This window comes from Dendrobates tinctorius, unplaced genomic scaffold (genome assembly GCF_039654945.1).
Source record: "Dendrobates tinctorius isolate UK_male_01 unplaced genomic scaffold, ASM3965494v1 ptg000035l, whole genome shotgun sequence".
In the NCBI taxonomy this organism is placed as follows: Eukaryota; Metazoa; Chordata; class Amphibia; order Anura; family Dendrobatidae; genus Dendrobates; species Dendrobates tinctorius.
In genome coordinates this window covers 20,374,974-20,396,732 of record NW_027361703.1, presented here as the reverse complement: position 1 = coordinate 20,396,732, position 21,759 = coordinate 20,374,974, and the positions used below count along the sequence as shown (strand labels likewise).

Below are 21,759 nucleotides of genomic sequence, written 5' to 3'. Positions count from 1 at the left end.
ACCATTATTAGGAAGTGGGTCTCCAATAGTGTTTGCCTATGCATTGAATGCAAGGCCTGCTAAAAATCAGGAAGCACTCCAATGCCCCTTGAAAGAGACGTGGAGGAAAGCCTCATAAAAAAAATGTTCCCCTTATAAAGGAGCGGGTTTCCTAAAATTGGAATGCCCATACACTAAGTGTATGGGCTGACAAACATTTCCCCCTGTGGGGTACATATTTTTTTTAATTTTTTGATGAGCATCATAAACACCCTTTCAAAAAACTAGAGTGGCTGTAGCTGCATGGAGCACATTCACTCTCGTGTTCTAGTGGTGGTGGTCTGGTGGATGATGAGAATAAGAAGGCAGAGGATGACACCAAATAGCCAAAACCAGGAAGCATATACCCATGTGTGCGTGTTGTGCATGGGAATACACCTTGCAAAAAAATAAACTGTTTTGGAGGTTCTGCTTTGCTGTTATTCGATGGTATAGAGAAGTCTGGCCCAATCTATCCCTTGTTCATTTTTGTAAGAGTCAGCCTGTCTGCATTTTCAGTTGACAGGCGAATGCGCTTATCAGTTATAATTGCACCAGAGGCCCTAAAAACCAACTCTGACAAAATGCTAGCGGCAGGGCAGGCCAGGACCTCCAAGGCATAGAGAGCCAGTTCATGCCACATGTCCAGCTTGGATACCCGTTAATTAAAAGACACATAGGAATCACGGAGGACGTTTGTACGGTCAGCAAGGTACTCCCTCAGCATCTTCCAAAATATTCCATTCCTTGTGACATTACCCTGCGTCTCTGGGTCAGAGTGATGGGAGGATCTGAGAAAACTCTCCCAGAATATTGCTAGTGTTCCCCTGCCTCTGCTGGATTGGAGTTGTGCCTCTCTCGCCTGTACTGATTGGATTTCCAATGAACTGTGACGTCTGCTGCCAGTGTTTTCAGATGGAATTTTTTTTAATAATTTGGCAACAAGGGCCCTCTGGTACTGCACCATTCTAATAGACCTGTCTGCTTCTGGAAGAAGAGGTTGAAAGTTCTCCGTGTAGCGTGGGTCTAGAAGTGTCACCAACCAGTAATGAGAGTCACCGTAAATTTTCATAATGCGAGGGTCATGGGAAAGGCAGCGCAACATAAAGTCAGCCATGCGTGGCAGACTGCTAACAGAAAAGATTTCCGTGTCCTCACCAACAGGATGACTGACCAAGGTGTCCTCCTCTTCCTTCCTGTCCTCAGGCCATCCACGTTGAAGACAGTATGACAGTTGTGCTTGTAGTACCGTATATAGCGCATGAAAGTAGCTCATGTTCCTCCTCCTCATCTTACTCAATGCCAACCAATCCACTGGCATGACATGAGGCTGGGCTGTGTGTAATCACCATATATGGTTCCTTGCTCCATGTCCTCGTGCTCCGCCTGCAATGCATCCTCTTTCATTGTGAGCAGAGAGAGCTTTTCAGAATGCAGACAAGCAGGATGGTGATGCTAATTATGGCATCATAGCCGCTCACCATCTTGGTGGACTCCTCAAAGTTTTGGAGGATGATACATATGTCTGACATCCATGTCCACTTCTGAGGTCTTATGTGTGGAGTCAGACCTGAATAATGACAGCCTTGTTGATATTGGTAGTCAACTGCCCTCTTCTGCTCACAAATCCTTTACAACATCTGCAGTGTAGTTTCAATGTGTGGGGACAACACAACAAAAGTTGGTGAGCGGGAGACTGCAAATGCTGTTGAAGCATGGCAAGGGAGGCGGAAGCTGTAGCTGACGTTCTAAAATAGGCACACAGGCGGCGTACTTTGACAAGCAGATCCAGCAGCTTTGGGAAGGTTTTAATATTAGACAGTGTAAGACCATCTCGACCTTGGCGACGGTGAGATGGCTTGCATGCAATTTTGATCAAAGAACCCCGTGTTATTTAAATGCAATTTTGCTTTTTACTTATTTAGTTATAGCAGGGTTTTTGCTTATTTTGTTACTTGTAGGTTTTTTCAATGTTTAATGGCCAAAGTAAACATGCGCTTACTTTGACCATGATAAGTCACCAGAGAAATTATATTTGCAAGCAAGCTTTCAGGGCTCAGAAGGCCCCTTCATCATGCTGGATTACAAGTGACTTGTAATCTACTAATTGTACTTCACTTGTAATCAAGCCTGATGAAGGGGCCTTCTGAGCCCTGAAAGCTTGCTTGCAAATATAATTTCTCTGGTTAGCCCATAAAGGTATCACTCCTTGAATACTTTTATCAATTTTTTGGGGGGACATAAGTATTTACATCTATTTTTCTGGCTAACACGGTACCACAATATTATTTTGTATTGTACATCGTAATGGACTGTAGGTACAAATTATTTTTGGTTATCAAACTGGTGTCAATAACTAGGATAACGGACAGCAATTACAGTAGAATGGAGGCCTGAAATGCCACAATTTGTAGCCCACAGATAGTGATGAGCAAGTATACTCATTGCTCGGGTCTCCCCGAGCTTGCTCGGGTGATCTAGTATTTTGGCGTGCTCGGAAATTTAGTTTTCGTCCCCTCAGCTGCATGATTTGTGACTGCTAGTGCTAGACAGCTTGAATACATGTGGGGGTTGCCTATTTGTTAGGGAATTCCCACATGTATTCAGGCTGTCTAGAAGCCGCAAATCATGCAGCTGAGACGACGAAAAATAAATCTTTAAACACTCCCAAATACTCGGAGATCACCCAAGCATACTCAGAGAGACCCGAGCAACAATGCTACTCGCCCATCACTACCCACAGATAGATCAGGCATCTGATGGAGATACCACACTGTTCAATATATGGCCTGGATTTACTTATTTTTTACCCCAAAATAGTGTATAAACCTAGGGTAACAGACAGAAAATACAGTAGATTGGAGGCCTGAAATGACACAATTTGTAGGCCACAAATAGATCAGGCATCTGTCGGAGATACCACACTGTTCAATATATGGCTTGTATGCATTTTTGCCACCAAAATTGTGTCAATAAGTAGGCTATGACACTACAAAAAAATTCTTTGGAGGACTGAAATTGTAAAATATTTAGCACAATGATATGCGATGCGTGTGGCGGACAAAACAGTGTTAAATAGATGAACTGTAGCTAAATATTTTTTGGGCAGCAAAATGGTGTCAAAAAATTTATAAGACCCTCCAAAAAATACTACAGTACCACAAAAAATGCCAGAATTCTCTGCGCACTCAGATGTGATGCCTGGGATAGGCAAAGCTGTTTAAAATTGCTGGATTTTCATGCTGTAGTATTAAAAGGAGCTGACTGTAGTCTGCAGTGTCAACAAGCAAATGGATTAAAAAAGGGGGCTCTGGATTGCTTTAGAATAAAATAATCAGGATTAAAAATATTAAAAAATATTCCTTACCACTGATACCTGGAGCTAGATATATATGTAATAGGCAGCAGCAGACAGTAATGGACCCTTTTGATGTATGCAATGATATCTATAAACCCACATACAGTGCATGCATGCCTTGCACTGATTTGTATATATGCACATACACTCCCTGCCTATCTAGCACTACAATCTATATACCCCGTAATTAGTCTTTGGAAGGACTGTTGGTTTAGCTGGATATGTGGATTCAACGATGGTATACCCACACTAATAAAAGCACAAATCTCTCCCTCTCTAAGCAGCAGCTCTCCCTACACTATGATGCCAGACGTGACTGTGACGAGCAGGGCGGCGGCAGGTCTTTTATAGACCTGATGACGCTGTCTGGCCAGCCAATCACTGTAATACCACAACAAAGATGGCTGCGGCATTACAGTGTGCATCAGACAATCCCTGCATGTTGATTGGCGCTCTAAAGATTCAGTGCTGAGTCCCTTTAAATGTTTTCATGTAGCTGTGGTGAGAATAAAGTTTTAAGAGAAACAGGTGTAAACCTAAGACCCCACTATTAATACAATAGTCACATTTTTCTAAACCACTCATGGTATTACCCTTAAGACAATAAAGTCAATAGTCATAGTGAATTCCTACAAAACTAACTTGCCCCACAAAAAAAACAGTAATCATACAGCTCCATAGATTGAAAAATTAAAAAGTTATGCTTCTGAGAATAACTTCATATAAGGGAAAGAATGTCACATTAGATCAATGGTCAATGAATGTGCCAATTTTAGTAAAACCAGATGACCATCTAATACGTACCTACGGTAATCTCTCACTGATGGTAAATGTCAGTGGTTTGCTTCCATCTCCCTTTCTCCCTTTTTAAAAAATTGCACCCTAACCCTAGCTGAGCCTGCAAGTGTATGTAGGGATGATTAGAAATAGTTTTACAAATAAATAGTGAGCCTTAGGCCTGTTTCACACTTCCGTTTTTGTGTCCGCCAAACGGATCCGTTTCCGTTTTTTTGACGGAAACTGATGCAAACGGATCCGTTTTTAAAAAATGGATCCGTTTTTTTGACGGATCCGCGGTAACCACTAATGGAAGTCTATGGGACAAAAAAAACGGATCCTGCAAAAAAATGGCGGATCCGTTTTTTTACGGAAACGAACGGATTTTGACGGATTTGAAAAACGGAAGTGTGAAACAGGCCTTAGAGGGGAAAGAAGGTGGGGAAGCAAGATATCTGTCAAAATGTTTCCCCCTTAGAATAATAAAATGAAGCTGGCATTGGTGTTCACCTCATAAATGGTGACTAGCTTTCAAGTATGTAGAGTAGGAAAGGAAGAAATTTTTGTTGCTGATAGTAAACATCAGCTAAAATGTCGAAAACAAGCAGATATAAGAAACTCATAGACAAAATTCATGGAAAGATCATACTATTATACATGACATATGGAGTTTAGTTTTTTGCTATGATTTCATATTATTTCTACTGATACAAAATCCTCCAGAGAAAATAAATTAAACATTCAAAGTTCAATTTGTGCTAGTGCATGAGTATTCTCCACTTCTGAGAAGGGGAAAACAGGTACACTTCTCTGACAGCATTTTCATGGTATCCTTCGGGAGACAGTTCCTCGCTTGCTCTCTGTATTATTTAAAACTAAAGTTATGAATTAAGATGTTGCCACAAGCCAATTGCTTATACTGGAATGACTACTCAGCTGCAGGTAAAAAATGAACTTATTTCTAAAAAAAATTAAAAATGTTAGAAACAAGGGGAAACTACTTTTGAAAAGCACAAATAATATTGCATCCCAAACAATATACAGTTATTTTCCTTGAGGACTCCCGTGTTTTATTTCTTTGTGCAACTTTTATGCCTTCAAGGACTTTTTAAAGACACTCTCCTTTCAAGAAGACATCATGCAGCAGAATCAGAGTAAAGTTTAAAATTCTTAGCGAAGTATTACATTTATGTTGTAAGTAGCATATCAATATTTTCCCTGATCTTCTACAATGCAATTAAACAGAAGTCTACTTGTTATTTATTGACCAGATTACAGCGTACAGTACAACAGTATATCACCAGTCATGTCCTACTATTGTAAGCATCATATTACACCATGTCATTCATTAGAACTCACTGTACCTGCAGTGGTCTTTGTTTTTCACTGCTCTTTGGAGACTTCAATCCACTCGTTTGCTGTTGTAAAAGAAGCTGTCTTGCTGCTTGGAGAGCCTAGGCACAAACAATAGATAAAGGAAATGAAGCCCTCGATGGGTTATACTTATTTATACACAAAACATTTCCATCTCAAGAATATACAACATAATAACAAAAACACAAAACAACTGTGTCATTTACAAAGATGATACTTAGATATTTCCTGAAGACTAGCACTATTAGAGCCTATTATAATTACAACTTACAATATAATTAGTATTAATTAAAATTAGTACTTCCCTAAGAGTCTTTAAGATCTCCCTCTAGAGCCTTCAGCTATCATTAGCAGTAATACCCCCTTGGTGGATCACAATAAATCTCCTGATCACCTCAAAAGATTTATTTCAATTCTCAGGCATATTTTCTGCTTTAAGGTAGAATGGACAAAGATCAGCATAATTAGTACATAGGAGGTAATTACCAAGAATGTAGCCATAAAGGGTGCAAAGTAACAGTTTAGGCCTAGGTATTATATGAGATAGAACAAGGTATGTAGGGGCCCTGCTGTAGATTTAGCACTGGGTCCTGGTGATTCGAATGTATCTAAGTATTATACGACAGGTAACAAGGTATGTAGGGGCCCGACTACAGATTTAGCACTGGGTATGGGTGATTAGCATGTATTTAAGTATTATAGATGGAGCAAGGTATGTAGGGGACCGACTGCAAATTCAGCATAGGGTCCTGGTGATTGGCATGTATCAAAAGGTATAGGTGTGGTTAACTGTTTATTCCATATATTGCTTCTAACATAGTGTTATTCCAATTAGAATTTTTTCAATTATTAGTTCTAGAACTCCTATCATGCACAATCCCACATGCTCCAGCAAAAAAGCTACGTCTCAAGGAATGATAGTACATTTTCTGGAAAGCACTCCTACCCATTTACCTACAATTAACTATCTGAGCAATTACTCCAGTACAGATTCACAAATACAATATGATGGATATGTCTGTCAAATATTCAGTAAACTGAAGAGGGCAAAGATAGTGAAAGTAGAGTAATGTATGGATACGAGCGCTCCGATATGCTTAAAGAACAGCTGTTCTATCAATTTTTATCCTTTAATAAATATATATATATATATACAGTTGTGGCCAAAAGTATTGACACCCCTGCAATTCTGTCAGATAATACTCAGTTTCTTCCTGAAAATGATAACAAACACAAATTCTTTGGTATTATTATCTTCATATAATTTGTCTTAAATGAAAAAACACAAAAGAGAATGAAGTAAAAAGCAAAACATTGATCATTTCACACAAAACTCCAAAAATGGGCCAGACAAAAGTATTGGCACCCAAGTAATGCTTCTAAAACTTTTCAACCATGATGTCTAAAAGTAGGCTTGCTGCCCTTCTCTCATGCACTGACAATAGAAAAAGAAGGCTAATGGGGAAAAAAACACGAGTTGCAAATAATAGGAACAAAAAATGATTGCAAATAGCCAGCACGGTGGCTCAGTGGTTAGCACTGCAGCTCTGGGGTCCTGGGTTCAACCTTCACCAAGGACATCTGCAAGGAGTTTGTATGTTTCCTCCTGGTACTCCTTTTTTTCCCAGACTCCAGAGACATACTGATCAGTAATCTAGATAGTGAGCCCCATGGAGACAGTGCCAATAATGTCTGTAAAGTGCCCTGGAATTAGTGGTGCTATATAAATGAGTAAAATAAACTAGATGTGTATTTCCTGAAGGAAGTACAGATAGTGGTTTGAAATGGTGCTCGGGCTGCCCCTTTAAGAGAGACTTGCCTGCTGCCCCTGCAAGACTTTCAACTCAGGATCCGTTTTAAGTGTGGGTGCCTCTCAGGGGCCACTTTGGCCTCAGGGTCTGATTTGGTGGGTGGGGCCCCTCAGGATCCGATTCGGTGGCCTGGGTTCCTCAGGGCTTGAATTGGTGGCTGGGATCCCTCAGGGTCCGATTTTGTGGGTGTGGCCCCTCAGGGACTGATTTTGTGGGTGTGGCCCCTCAGGGTCCGATTTTGTGGGTGTGGCCCCTCAGGGACTGATTTTGTGGGTGTGGCCCCTCAGGGACTGATTTTGTGGGTGGGGCCTCTCAGGGTCTGATTTTGTGGGTGGGGCCCCTCAGGGTCTGATTTTGTGGCCGGGGCCCCTCAGGATCCGATTTGGTGGGCGGGGACCCTCAGGGTCCGATTTGGTGGGTGGGGCCCTTCAGGGTCCGATTTGGTGGGCGGGGTCACTCTGAGTCTGATTTGGTGGGCGGGGCCCCTCAGGGTCCGATTTGGTGCGCGGGGCCACTCTGGGTCTGATTTGGTGGGTGGGAGGACTCTGGGTCTGATTTGGTGGGTGGGCCCCTCAGGGTCCGATTTGGTGGGCGGGTCCACTCTGGGTCCAATTTGGTGGGCGGGGCCACTCTGGGTCCAATTTGGTTAGCGGGGCCACTCTGGGTCCGATTTGGAGGCCAGGGTGGCTCAGCCTCTGATTTGTAGGCCAGGGTCGATCAGCCTCCGATTTGGAGGCCGGGGTGGCTCAGCCTCTGATTTGGAGCCTGGGGTCACTCAGCTTTCGATTTGGCGCACCGGCCCTTTAAGACTCATTTCAGTGAGCCGGCCCTTTAAGAATCACTTTGGCACATCGGCCTTTTAAGAGCCAGTTTGGCTCACTGGGCTTCTAATCCACTTTGGCGCACATTTTCTCTCAGGGGCATGCGCCATGTGAAAAAGCTAGATTTGCATTTGTGCTGTGGGTTTCGCTTTAAGAGCTGAAATTATCTGGCAGAAACTGTGTCCTGGGGGGGTCATGTGAAGTTCATAGGCGTTGGCATAGTAACTGGGTCTGCCTGCGCATATCAATGAGCTTAACTGCCATTTGAATCGCTTCAGGGCATGTTTTCCCTGTGGCAATATTTTCCCATTGAAATGCATTGAGGAAAATGTTTTTCAAACGCAAATTGCGCAAAAACTACAAATCCGATCGACACGAAAATTACTTAGCACACCACTCATGGACGTTGGCTTTGAAACGACACCTCAACGTAGTCTGTGCGTGTAGCGGTTCGGGCCGCATTAATTGTGGAAAATCAACTGAATAAGAAGAAGAAGCAGAAGAAGAATAAGTTAGCAGCGCTCGGATTACAAGATAGTGCTTTCTTCAAAGCACTATAATAAATAAATATATAATTGTAGAGAATAGACGCATGTCTAATCAGGCTTTACATATTTCGCATAAGGGATGGGGCATTGCTCTACAATCACTGCGTTGAGAAACATGTGATGGTGTCTCCTCAGTGTTGGATGTTGATCTCCATGAGTTCATTCATCCTCATTTTTCACAGTCTTCTACTAAGCATTGCTCCTACTGACCAGTTTCCTACTCCACACTGATGAGGGGCAATACCCCAAAACAACTGTCTGTGGATGGATACCATGTTTTGGCATAGGTGGTTTCCTTCATTGGAGACTGCCCTTCACGTGGTTAGTCCTTCCAGGGGAAAGACCTGGCTAGTCATTGCCTGCATTGAGAAACATGTGATGGTGTCTCCGCGACTTGTGTTTTGCATGTTTTCACATATTTCCCATAAGGGATGGGGGCATTGCTCTAGAATCACTGCATTGAGAAACATGTGATGGTGTCTCCGCAGTGTTGGATGTTGATCTCCATGAGTTCATTCGTCCTCATTTTTCACAGTCTTCTACTAGGCATTGCTCCTACTGGCCAGTTTCCTACTCCACACTGATGAGGGGCAATACCCCGAAACAGCTGTCTGTGGATGGATACCATGTTTTGGCATAGGTGGTTTCCTTCATTGGAGACTGCCCTTCCTTTCATAATCAGGCTTCCAGGCAATTAGTTTCTGACCAGTGCGGTCCTTGATCTTTGTCTGAGCCAGACTACTTTCTGACCACTGGTCTGAAACTAGTTGTCCGGTTTCCGGATTAGATGTGAGATCATTCTCTACCATTATATATTTTTAATCATTTTTTGCTGCTCTTTGCCACTCATTTTTCATCTGAAGAATCAACTTAATTTTTTTTAGATAATACTACTATTGGCTTATACGTGGATCTATCCATATTACTAGAGGACTTTGTGTCGTGCATCAGAAAGGAGAGCTGATTGCTCCTTTTTTTATTGGTTACTACAATTTAAATAGTTATGGGCGGCACGGTGGCTCAGTGGTCCTGGGTTCAAATCCCACCAAGGACAACATCTGCAAGGAGTTTGTATGTTCTCCCCGTGTTTGCGTGGGTTTCCTCCGGGTACTCCAGTTTCCTCCCACATTCCAAAGACATACTGATAGGGAATTTAGATTGTGAGCCCTTCGGGGACAGCGATGCTAATGTGTGCAAACTGTAAAGCCCTGCAGAATTTGTTAGCGCTATATAAAAAATAAAGATTATTATTATGTTCGACGTGGACTAAAATGTGTAAGGCATGGTAGGCATAACAATCATTCTATAGCTTTTTAACTACTAACCTATTTCTAATAAATGTATGAACTTCAAGATATTGAATTATTCACATTCTGAACATCTACTGATCAGATAACTTGTAATTTAGTATATTTTAAAGAAATACAAAGAAAAATTATGAGAAATTAATACATATTGTGCTTCTCAAATGACAAAAATATAATGCCCAACATATAAAAAAGGAATATCAATTTTCCATTTTGACTCTTAGTGATAGTCTCATTGCTGTTTATTTTAAATATCAGATTCAGCAATAACCTCACCAACTATTTATTTTCTGTTGTTAATCACCTGGACTTTTATTTCAATATTTTAATATCAGTCCAACTTATTTCCTAGTTGGTAACAATAACAATAGTTTATGGTCTGTTTAAACTTTTTTCCATTTTTTCATCTATTTCCATCTATTTGTTCTGGAAAATAATAAATACTAGACTGATTGTAAATGCAACACTACAGGGGGAATTGTGATTGGATTGACCGTTGAACTTTTTATTTCCCGCATTGAACATTTAATCTGTGATTCAATGCTTTATGATACCCCCCTCCTGCAATTCACTCTATTATTCTCATTATGTGCAAAATAACATAGAAAAAAATAAATTAGTTTTATACTATTGTTTTCAGAAATTAAGAAACTCAGTCTAACTATCTAAATGGGAAAATTCCATAGTAAAATTTTTTAGTGTTCTACACTTTCAATCTAATTTTTTTTTTGGGAGAAAAAAATTGAAATTATAAAGTTCTCAATGGCATGAAGTAATATGCCTGGGTAACAGAGCCATAATTTACATTCTTGTACAGTATACATAAATTAGATTATTATCTAGCATCATTCAAGTCAAAATCAGCCTTTCAGTTCAATGGTTTTGAAGAGCATATAGACAGATGGGATGAAGTACTACATTGAAAAGTACAATCATGGAGATAGCAGAGATGACAATTTGGTTAAGTAACTATGGAATCTATATCATTGTACTCCATTTGGGGAGCAAAATATGGCTATATGGCAGACAGTTATGCCAATATGTTTAGCCTTTTTTTACATGAGTTCTGTTGAAAGCCTTCATCACAAAAGGGGCCAACTCATCAATACTGTTGCCTTGTAATCTTGTATTGATCCAGGAAGCGCTGGAAAGAGATGTTCCAAATTCATGAAGAAGCATGTACATTCACGTCTTAATGAATTTGGCACTCTTTATTTGCTGTGCATCAGCATCAGAAATGTAACAGAGTACATTTTAGACTTTATTTCTGCCACTTTTGTGGTATAAATTATGATGCTTTTGTAAGGCCACGTCCAGCCACTCCCCTCCATTAAACTCTGCTCAACTTTTGAAGTTGGCGTAAAAATGTCAAGAGTCAAAATATTTTTGAGCAATGAGTTGCAAACACTGTTTTGCAACAGCTTTATGTCAGATTTTTAGTGCAAAGATTATAGGGCCACACTGTTGTTTTTTTCAAGCAAAATAGTCAAGAAATACTTTGTCAGAACTAGAAGGACCCATCTGAAAGTGAATAGGGTCTGTATAGCATCGCAAGTGGAAGTTATGCATCAGATCTGGCAAATGCTGTGCCTTATGTTTTAGATGGACTTGACCATGAATTTGTGTGTCTCAGTAGGAGATTTAATTTCATTTCCTCTTCTCTTTAAGTGATGGGGAATGCCTAATCTAATACAGTATCTGAAACAGAGTTGTGGAAAATGTAAACGTGCTATAACACACTTTATATTACAATTCTATGTTGGTTCTCAGTCTGAAAATGATGGGAGCCCTGCTGCTTTTAATCAAAGTCTCAATCATAAACAGTGTATTTTTACTGTAGCACCCTTCATGTTAAAACATTCCTAATTTTAACCCCCTACTTACCAATGACGTACTATTGCGTCATCGGTAAGTATCCCCTGCTTTGAGGTGGGCTCCGGCGGTGAGCCCGCAATAGGCGAGAGTGGAATCGCAATCTGCTCATGCCTATTAACTAGTTAAATCCCGTTGTCAAAGCTGACAGCAGGCATATAACTACCGCTTCCGGCCGCCGGGCCGGAAGTGAGCGCATCACCGACCCCTGTCACGTGATCAGGGGTCGGCGATGCATTGCCTTGACAACCAGAGGTCTCATAGAGACCTCTATGGTCGTTGCAGGCACATTGCTATTAGCACCACCCGGTAGCCGACGCTCATAGCAATGCAGTAAATCTTCTACATATGAGCGATCTGCTCTTCGCCCAAATGTAGCAGAGCCAATCAAGTATGGCATGCTTTTAGCCTCCCATGGAGGCTATTGAAGCATGCCAAAAGTAAAAAAAGTGTTTAAAAATAAAAAAAACTAAAAGTTCAAATTATCCCCCTTTCGCCCCAATCAAAATGAAACAATGAAAAAAAATCACACATACACATATTTGGTATTGCCGCGTTCAGAATCGCCCGATCAATGAAAAAAAGGATTAACCTGATCGCTAAATGGCATAGCGAGAAAAAAATTAAAAACACCAGAATTATGTTTTTTTTGTTAAAATGCAATAACGGGCGATCAAAAGAACATATTTGCACAAAAGTGGTATCATTAAAAACGTTAGCTCGGCACGCAAAAAATAAGCCCTCACCCGACCCCATCTTGACGCTACGGGTCTCAGAAAATTGCGCATTTTTTTAGCAAACTTTGGAATTTTTTTTCACCACTTAAATAAAAGAGAACCTTCACATGTTTGGTGTCTGTGAACTCGTAATGACCTGGAGAATCATAATCGTAGGTCAGTTTTAGCATTTAGTGAACCTAGCAAAAAAGCCAAGCAAAAAATCAAGTGTGGGGTTGCACTTTTTTTGCAATTTCACCGCACTTGGAATTTTTTTCCCGTTTTTGAGTACATGACATGGTAAAACCAATGGTGTCAATTAAAAGTACAACTCGTCCCACAAAAAATAAGCACCACATGGCCTTATTGACGGAAAAATAAAAAAGCTATGGCTCTGGAAAGAAGGGGAGCGAAAAATGAAAACGAAAAATCGAAAACAGCTCCGGGAGTAAAGGGGTTAAAGAAAAGTCCTTCCTAAAATAAAAAAAGTATATGTACAAAACAATAAAATTCAGCCAAAAAAAAAAAGATAACAGAATCAATGAGCTGGTTTTCCAGATAGTGTCTAGTATCCATGACAACAGTTGCTTTGACAAGATGTGCATATGGCATTACACTGCCAGCTGGTGTGAACAATGTTTGAACTATTGCATTGAGAAGCTGAGCAAACAGAAAAAGTTGCCACGTCTTAACCCTCAGGGAAGGCAGTCATCCCCTGATCAATTATAAAAAGACAGAGAGAGGTCTGCTACAGTCTGCTCCAAGCAAGTTTTTCGGTGAAAGCGGGCGGACAGTAAAAACCAAAGTAAACAAAATGAATGCACTGGCTCAATCTCCTTACAACATTCATTTGCCTGCCCACAGAAGCCTTTGGTATACGTTTGCACAACATACTTTAAACAGTAGGGAACTTTCCCACAACAATCAGGTCATTGTCTCTCAGAATTCTCAAGTAATTGCAGGTCAGTTTTCATATTTCATTGACACATTCCATTACTCAGTTCAACAAAAATACGGCACATCCCGAAATGACAATAAACACGATTAGTAATGAAGTACGATGGACTTTGAAATAAAAATAATAATATATATTGGCATTTTAGGAAAAGAAAATAAGATAGATATGCTGGGATATTGAAAAGCAATTACTTCCAGACATAACACTTGTTCTCATGCTGGCCAACAGTTAGAAACAGATTTTTAATTTAGGTCAAGAAATAATAAGTTCTGCACCGTGTTTTCTAGTCAACCGTTTTGCTCTTTTTATTGCATAAATTCATTTACCTTCAACTGTTTGCAAGTGGATGTGTCAATATGCACTTCATTTGTAAATGTACACAGAAAAATTATTGGTTTCTAAGACGATTTTTTTAAACTTCTAATGGTATGTGCAGACAATGTCTTTTTGAGGTGGATTCACCTGGAATCTGCCTGAAAAAGTTCTGCAAAACCACCCCAAAAATAAGAGTGTACAGTGAGGGCATTATAAGAGATGACCTGCAGAAATATATTGCAGAGAATAATATAATAACTGACAACCAGCATGGATTTATGAAGAACAAGTCATGTCTAACTAAAATATTGGGTTTCTATGAGGAGGTAAGTGTAAGTCTCGATATTGGTAATGCAGCTGATATGATTTATCTGGACTTTGCAAAGGCATTTGATACTGTACCACATAACCGCTTTATACTGAATCTTCAGAGACAAGGACTGGGGGAACTATATGCAGATGGTTAAGAAATTGGCTAAATGAAAGGAAACAAAGAGTCATAAATGGTAAGTTCTCTGAATGGGATACAGCCAGCAGTGGGGTCTTTGCTAGGACCGAATCTTTTTAACATCTTTATTCTCAATCCCATCCAAAAGGTCATTAATAAAGTGTCAGACTTTACTGATGACAGCAAACTATGCAGGATGCTAAAATCTGACCTTGACATTACAATTTTGCAAAACGATCTGGATTAGATGTCAGAATGGGCAAACACTTGGCAAATTAGGTTTAATGTAGATAAATGTAGAGTAATGCACCTGGGACGGAGAAATCCTATTTCTGCATATACATTAAATGGGAGCATACTTGGGACTACAGAACAAGAGAAGGACTTGGGTATTTTGGTTATAAGTAAGCTGAGCAGCAGTACTCAATGTCAAGCAGCAGCCGCAAAAGCAAACAGGATTTTAGGGTGTATAAAAAGAGAGATAAAATCCCGCAATCCCAACATACAGTCATGGCCAAAAGTTTTGAGAATGACACAAATATTATATTTTCACATGATCTGCTGCCCTCTGGTTTTTATGTGTGTTTGTCAGATGTTTTTATCACATACAGAAATATAATTGCAATCATATTATGAGTAACAAAAGGTTATATTGACAGTTAGAATGAGTTAATGCAGCAAGTCAATATTTGCAGTGTTGACCCTTCTTCTTCAGGACCTCAGCAATTCTCCCTGGCATGCTCTCAATCAACTTCGGGATGAAATCCTGACTGATAGCAGTCCATTCTTGCAAAATCAATGCTTTTATTTTGTCTGAATTTGAAGGTTTTTGTTTGTCCCCCCGTCTCTTGATGATTGACCACAAGTTCTCAATGGGATTAAGATCTGGGGAGTTTCCAGGCCATGGTCCCAAAATCTCTAAGTTTTGTTCCCTGAGCCATTTAGTTATCACCTTTGCTTTATGGCAAGGTGCTCCATCATGTTGAAAAAGGCATTGTTGATGAGCCAAACTGCTCTTGGACGGCTGGGAGAAGTTGCTCTTGGAGGACATTCTGGTACCATTCTTTATTCATGGCTGTGTTTTTAGGCAAGACTGAGAGAGAGCCCATTCCCTTGGCTGAGAAGCCACCCCACACATGAATGGTTTCAGGATGCTTGACAGTTAGCATGAGACAAGACTGGTGGTAGCGCTCACCTCGTCTTCTCCGATTAGGCCATTTTCCAGATGTCCCAAACAATCGAAAAGGGGATTCATCAGAGAAAATGACTTTACCCCAGTCCTCAGCAGTCCACTCCCTGTACCTCTTGCAGAATATCAGTCTGTCTATGATGTTTTTTCTGGAGAGAAGTGGCTTCTTTGCTGCCCTCCTTGAGACCAGGCCTTGCTCCAAGAGTCTCCGCCTCACAGTGCGTGCAGATGCACTCACACCTGCCTGCTGCCATTCCTGAGCAAGCTCTGCACTGCTGGTAGCCCGATCCGCAGCTGAAACACTTTTAAGAGACGGTCCTGGCGCTTGCTGGTCTTTCTTGGGCGCCCTGGAGCCTTTTTGGCAACAAGGGAACCTCTCTCCTTGAAGTTCTTGATGATGCGATAGATTGTTGACTGAGGTGCAATCTTTCTAGCTGCGATACTCTTCCCTGTTAGGCCATTTTTGTGCAGTGCAATGATGACTGCACGTGTTTCTTTAGAGATAACCATGGTTAACAGAAGAGAAACAATGATGCCAAGCACCAGCCTCCTTTTAAAGTGTCCAGTGGTGTCATTCTTACTTAATCATGACAGATTGATCTCCAGCCCTGTCCTCATCAACACCCACACCTGTGTTAATGGCGCAATCACTGAAACAATGTTAGCTGGTCCTTTTAAGGCAGGGCTGCAATGATGTTGAAATGTGTTTTGGGGGATAAAGTTAATTTTCTAGGCAAATATTGACTTTGCAAGTAATTGCTGTTAAGCTGATCACTCTTTATAACATTCTGGAGTATATGCAAATTGCCATTAGAAAAAATGAAGCAGTAGACTTTGTAAAAATTAATATTTGTGTCATTCTCAAAACTTTTGGCCATGACTGTATTATTACCCTTTTATAAATCACTTGTGAGGCCACATCGAGAATAGGAGATCCAGTTTTGGTCTCCACATTTAATAAAGGATATTCAGAAATTAGAGTCAGTTCAAAGGCGGGCAATGAGATTATTACAAGGGATGGAAGACCTCTCATATGATGAGAGGTTGGAAAAGTTGGGATAGTTTACCTTGACTTACTCCTTCTAAGGACCATACTAAGGACCAGGTGGCATTCATTTTGGGTGGAAGAAAGGCCATACCGACAGCTAAATAGGAAAGTGTTCTTTACAGTTAGTTCAGTCAGAATGTGGAATGCCTTACCACAAGAGGTAGTGATGGCAGACTCTATAACAGCTTTATAAAAAGGGTTGGATGATTTATTACATGTAACATTGTGGGTTATAGAAAATTTAGAGACAAAATGAACAATTGGTGGAGAAAGGTTGAACTTGATGGGCCTAGCTCTTTTTTCAACCTATGTAACTATGTAATAGTAATGTAAAATGACATTACTGTGCACATGCTCAGTTTTATGTTACTTCTTTTAACTGCTTCATGGGTCAAAAGCTGTGAAAATAAGTGACATGTTTATTTTTTGGGTGGCTTTGACATAGAAGCCACTTGCCATCATAGTGGAAAATACAGTGAAAAGATGAAGCCAGCGAAGCCACCTGCAAAGCCTGCTCAGGAAAAAGACTGCCAGGGTTTTATTGATGAGGAATCTGTGGCTCTAAAAACATAAAAATATAAGGTTTGAAAAAAAAGACTTCATGTGCACATACACGTTTAAGTTAGTTAAAGTGATTTTCCAACCCATGGCAAGCTTTAAGCAAGCAGTGCAACTTCCCAAATATGTAAGGTATTTGTACACTGAGTTTTATTGAAGCATTCAATATTTTGAGTTTTGCAGTTGAAACAGCATCAGGAAAAGACTCCTATTGGGAGATTTTGGAGGAGTTTTACATTTTCTAAAGTGGGTTTGAAGAGTTTTTTCAAGCATAAGCATTTTGGAACAGATTCTCCTGAAGCATTTTTTCAGCCTTTTCATTGGAGAATGCCATCAGGAGACTTTTCAAAGAAATGACATGCATTTTATTTTCTTCCACCAGGCATTTTTAAAAATCTGAAAAAAATGTTGATAAGACTGAACATAAAAAAGCAAAGTGGTTTTACAATAGAAAGGAATAGGAAAAGTCTTTCAAGCATACATATTTTTAACTCCTTAATGACCTATGACATACATTTTTGTAAAAAAAAATCACTAGGGAAAGTATGAAGCATCTCAGAGCTGAGCCTGCTTCATACAAGGCAGATGCTAGCTCTGATTCATAGCCATCATCTGACTGTAACTACAGTAGCTGGAGATAATTCACAATGTTTAGATTTTGTTACCCATCTTCCAGAGCATTTGTTCAAAAATAGAACATGTCCCTAAAAAAGAAAGCCCAAAAATGACTATGCCAATTGAAATTTGAAAAAAAATAGTAGATCTTGGAAAAGAAAAGTAGGGAAAAACAAAATTGTAAGACAAAAACTTTATTTGATTCTGAAGTGATTTTTTCAGATTTTATTTCGAGACAAGTGTGTTCACATTGAATTTTTTTGCTGAGTTTTTGGAATATAAACAGAATGGAAACACCAAGTTTCAGGAGATTTGAGTTTGAGGAGGATTTGGAGCATTTCCTTTCAGTTTCTGTCCATTAAACGCTTCCAAATATCTACATACTCTAAGAGTGTGTAAGATACATAGTGTTATGATTCAGTTCTGCTAACTGGCTCAAGCAGTCATTAATTGACAGCAAGAATGCAGTTGTCACATGACCGCAGATATGTGACTTGCATACTTACAGTCAGATGTTCACTAAAATCACATACTTGTTGTCACACGACAACCACTCAAACTGGCTAGCAAAGCCAAGAACTAACAGTGTGTATATTATATACTGTTATTATTCGAAAAGCTGACCTGAGTTTTCACTCAGGTGCAAAATATCTTTAACCCCTTAACGACCTATGACGTGTATATCCGTCATAGGTCGCCTCCCCCTCTTTGGTGCAGACTCAGGTGCTGAGCTCGCACCTTTTATAGCATGGCAGCTGATCTGACAGCTATATAAGGAGACTTAATAGCTATCTACAAATATCTAAAGGGCTGTCACATTGTAGAAGGATCAACTTTATTCTCATTTGCACAAGGAAAGACTAGAAGCAATGGGATGAAACTGAATGGGAGGAGACACAGATTAGATATTAGAAAAAACTTTTTTTGACAGTTAGAGTGATCAATGAGTGGAACAGGCTGCCACGAGAAGTGGTGAGTTCTCCTTCAATGAAAGTCTTCAAACAGAGGCTGGACAGACATCTGACTGGGATAATTTAGCGAATCCTGCTTTGAGCAGGGGGTTGGACCAGATGGCCCAGGAGGTCCCTTCCAACTCTACGATTCTATGATTCTAAGATTTAACTCACGCAAATCATATGCGTGTCTTTGATCCTCCCATTGTCACCTCTGTCACATGATCTCATGGCACCAATGGGTTGGCATGACAACCTGGGACCTGCAGGAGACCTCTGTGGTTGTCATTGCTGAACTGTTTATGAGCGCTGGTTGGTACTCAGAAAAGATGAGCATTTTTGTTACACATAGCAGGGCTGAAGTCCTGCTGTGTTTAACACAAGCTATCAGCTGATCGCAGCTTCTAGTCTTCCATGGTGACTATTGAAGCTAGTAAACAGAATAAGTTTTTAAAAATGAAAAAAAAGTTCAAATCACCCCCTTTTGCCCCATTTAAAATAAAACAATTTAAAAACAGAAAAAATATGCATATTTGGTATCGCCGCATTCAGAAACACCCGATGTATCAAGATATGAAAGGAATTAATCTAACTGGTAAACCCGCATAATGAGAAAAAGAATCAAAACAAGAGAATTACAGGTTTTTTTTGGTTGCTGCAACATTGCAAGAAAATGCAATAACTGCCGATCAAAACATCATATCTATCCCAAAATGGGATCAATAAAAATTTCAGCTCAACATGCAAAAATTAAGCCCTCCTCCAATCTCAAATCCCCCAAAAAATCAAGACGCTATGGGTCTCAGAAAAAGGTGCCATTTTTAATTTTTTAAAACATTTTTACAAACCTTTGGATTTTTTTTCACCACTTAAGTAAAAAATAAACCTATACATGTTTGGTATATATGAACTCGTAATGACCTGAGAAATCATAATAGCAGGTCCGCTTTAGCATTTAGGGAACATGGCCAAAAAAACCCATAAAAGACTAACCAAACTAAAAATGAGGTTGTATTCTTGGAGATTTCCCAATAGAAACCCTTGCTATCTTTCTATAAAATCTCTTGCACCTTGATTAAATGATTGTTTTATATGTTTTATTCTTTCTCAAACAAGAATTTTTATGATAATACTTTTGTGGGAAAGGGTATAGTAACACCATTAAAAGGTATGTAGAGATTGGAAGTCTATTATATATAGAAAGTACAAAAATGAGGGTCATTAATAACACTACTTGTCTGAATAAGACAATTAATACTCGTATATAAAAAAAAGAGAATTTAAAAGAAGACTTTAGCAATGTTGGTTGCAAATGCATTAGCCATACAAAAAAATCATCAGCTTGTCATCCAGAAAAGTTGGATGACTTTTTTCTCACTTGTCATTTTTCTGTAACTCATGTGCAACACATTTTTTTTGCAGCATTTAATAATAATTTACAAGAACATTACAGCTTCCTATGTTACAGAATTGCAATGTATCGCTAAAAAATGGATGCTATGCTGTGACATCCTTTTTTTGTTATACCCATAGAGTTGAATCGGTCTCATTCAACACATGGATAAAACTAGTGCATGCGGCGATATTTTTCACACACAGATTTAGTGAGCCAAAAAAAGTTTGTCTATTGCATTGCTAAGAGTAACATTTGTCTTATTCCATGTGCTGTCCATTTTTTCAAATTTGTGTAAGCCTGCCTAAGGAAAGAAAGATACAATGGATATAAAAAGTTTATACTCCCCTGTTAAAATTCCAGGTGTTTGGCAAGTTAAAAAAATTCATAATTTCAGAACTTTTTCACCTTTACTTTCACATACAATCTAAAATTTATATATAAAAAATAAATTTTGGTGGAAAAAATAAAATAAAGTGGTGACATTAATATACACACCATAAGGCCCCTTCACATGTCCGCTTTTTGTGTCCATATGCAGTCCTTTTTTTAATGACCGCAAATACGGACACATGCACACCACACCCATTGTATTCAATGGTGGTGTGCATTTGTCAGGTTTTTCACACAGACCGTGTGTGTCCACATGAAAAATTCCACAGATGTCAGTTTTTACGAGCAGCATGGACAAAATGTGTGCTGCACGCGTGCACACCAATGACACACTGATGACATCCATGTATCATTGCATGACAAGTACCAGTGCCTGGGAAAAAACATTAAAGTTTGTGCTTTTCCTAGATGCCAGCTGCTGAAGGCAACTTTCAACTTTGTCACCTGGTCTCCCTGTTATCAGAGTGGCAAGGCGACAATGATGGGAGTTGTATTCAGCACCCGCTGTGTACCTCCTGTGTAAAATTAAAATTAAATATAGAAAAATGTCGTAGGCTCTAGAGTAATTTTCATAACCAGCAGAGGGAAAGCATATAGCTGGAAGCTGATGGTTATTAATAACAGCTCACAGACATTTGCTTAGCCTTTAGTTGTAAGGTTACACGGGACACCAGAAGAACAATTGCATAGGGTCTCCCTAAAAATTGAAACCAGCAAAGGCTAAACAGACAGCTGTGGGTTGATATTAATAGCCAGGGAAGGGGCCATGGATATTGCTCCCCTTGCTGGGCCACCAACATCAGCCCTCTGCCTTCCCAGAAATGGCACATCCATAAGATGCACCAAATCTGGAGCTTAGCCTCTCTCTTTACATTTGCTTTGTCACAGTGATAAGTGAGTTTATAGGGTTGCGGCTGATGTCAGCTTTTTATTAAAAGCTAACATCAAGCCCAGGGGTTAGTAGTGGAGAGGTGTCTATAAAACACCCACATTACTAACCTCATAGTAAGTTTTGAAATAAACACATAGCAAGAATAAAATCCTTTATTGAAAATAAAACTCCACACCCTCTTTTACACATTACGTAAAAAAAAAAAAAAACAGTTATACTCACCTCCATGCCTATTATCCATTGAAGCCCATGACCCATGTAAAAAAAACAAAAATAATAAACAACCATATTCCTTATCTGTCTGGCGAGTAGATAATCCATACTGTCCCACCCTGCTCTTTGCTACATATGGATTTCAAACTGCAAGGTAGCATGATGCTTAAATCCAAGAGACA

General features: G+C 39.7%; 1 protein-coding gene across 17 annotated transcripts in view; it reads right to left on the bottom strand.

Annotated features, from left to right (window-relative positions):
* The window catches only part of FOXP2 (forkhead box P2), a 461,404-nt gene that overhangs the window by 280,372 nt on the left and 159,273 nt on the right, over window positions 1–21,759 (bottom strand). For 14 of the 17 annotated variants that reach the window (XM_073573315.1, XM_073573316.1, XM_073573312.1 and 11 more), the window contains one exon: window positions 5,518–5,607. The exons of the other annotated variants lie outside the window; for them this stretch is intronic. In XM_073573315.1, the coding sequence (XP_073429416.1) occupies window positions 5,518–5,607 (90 nt within the window). The remainder of the gene's footprint in view (window positions 1–5,517; window positions 5,608–21,759) is intronic. 17 annotated transcript variants of the gene reach the window in all.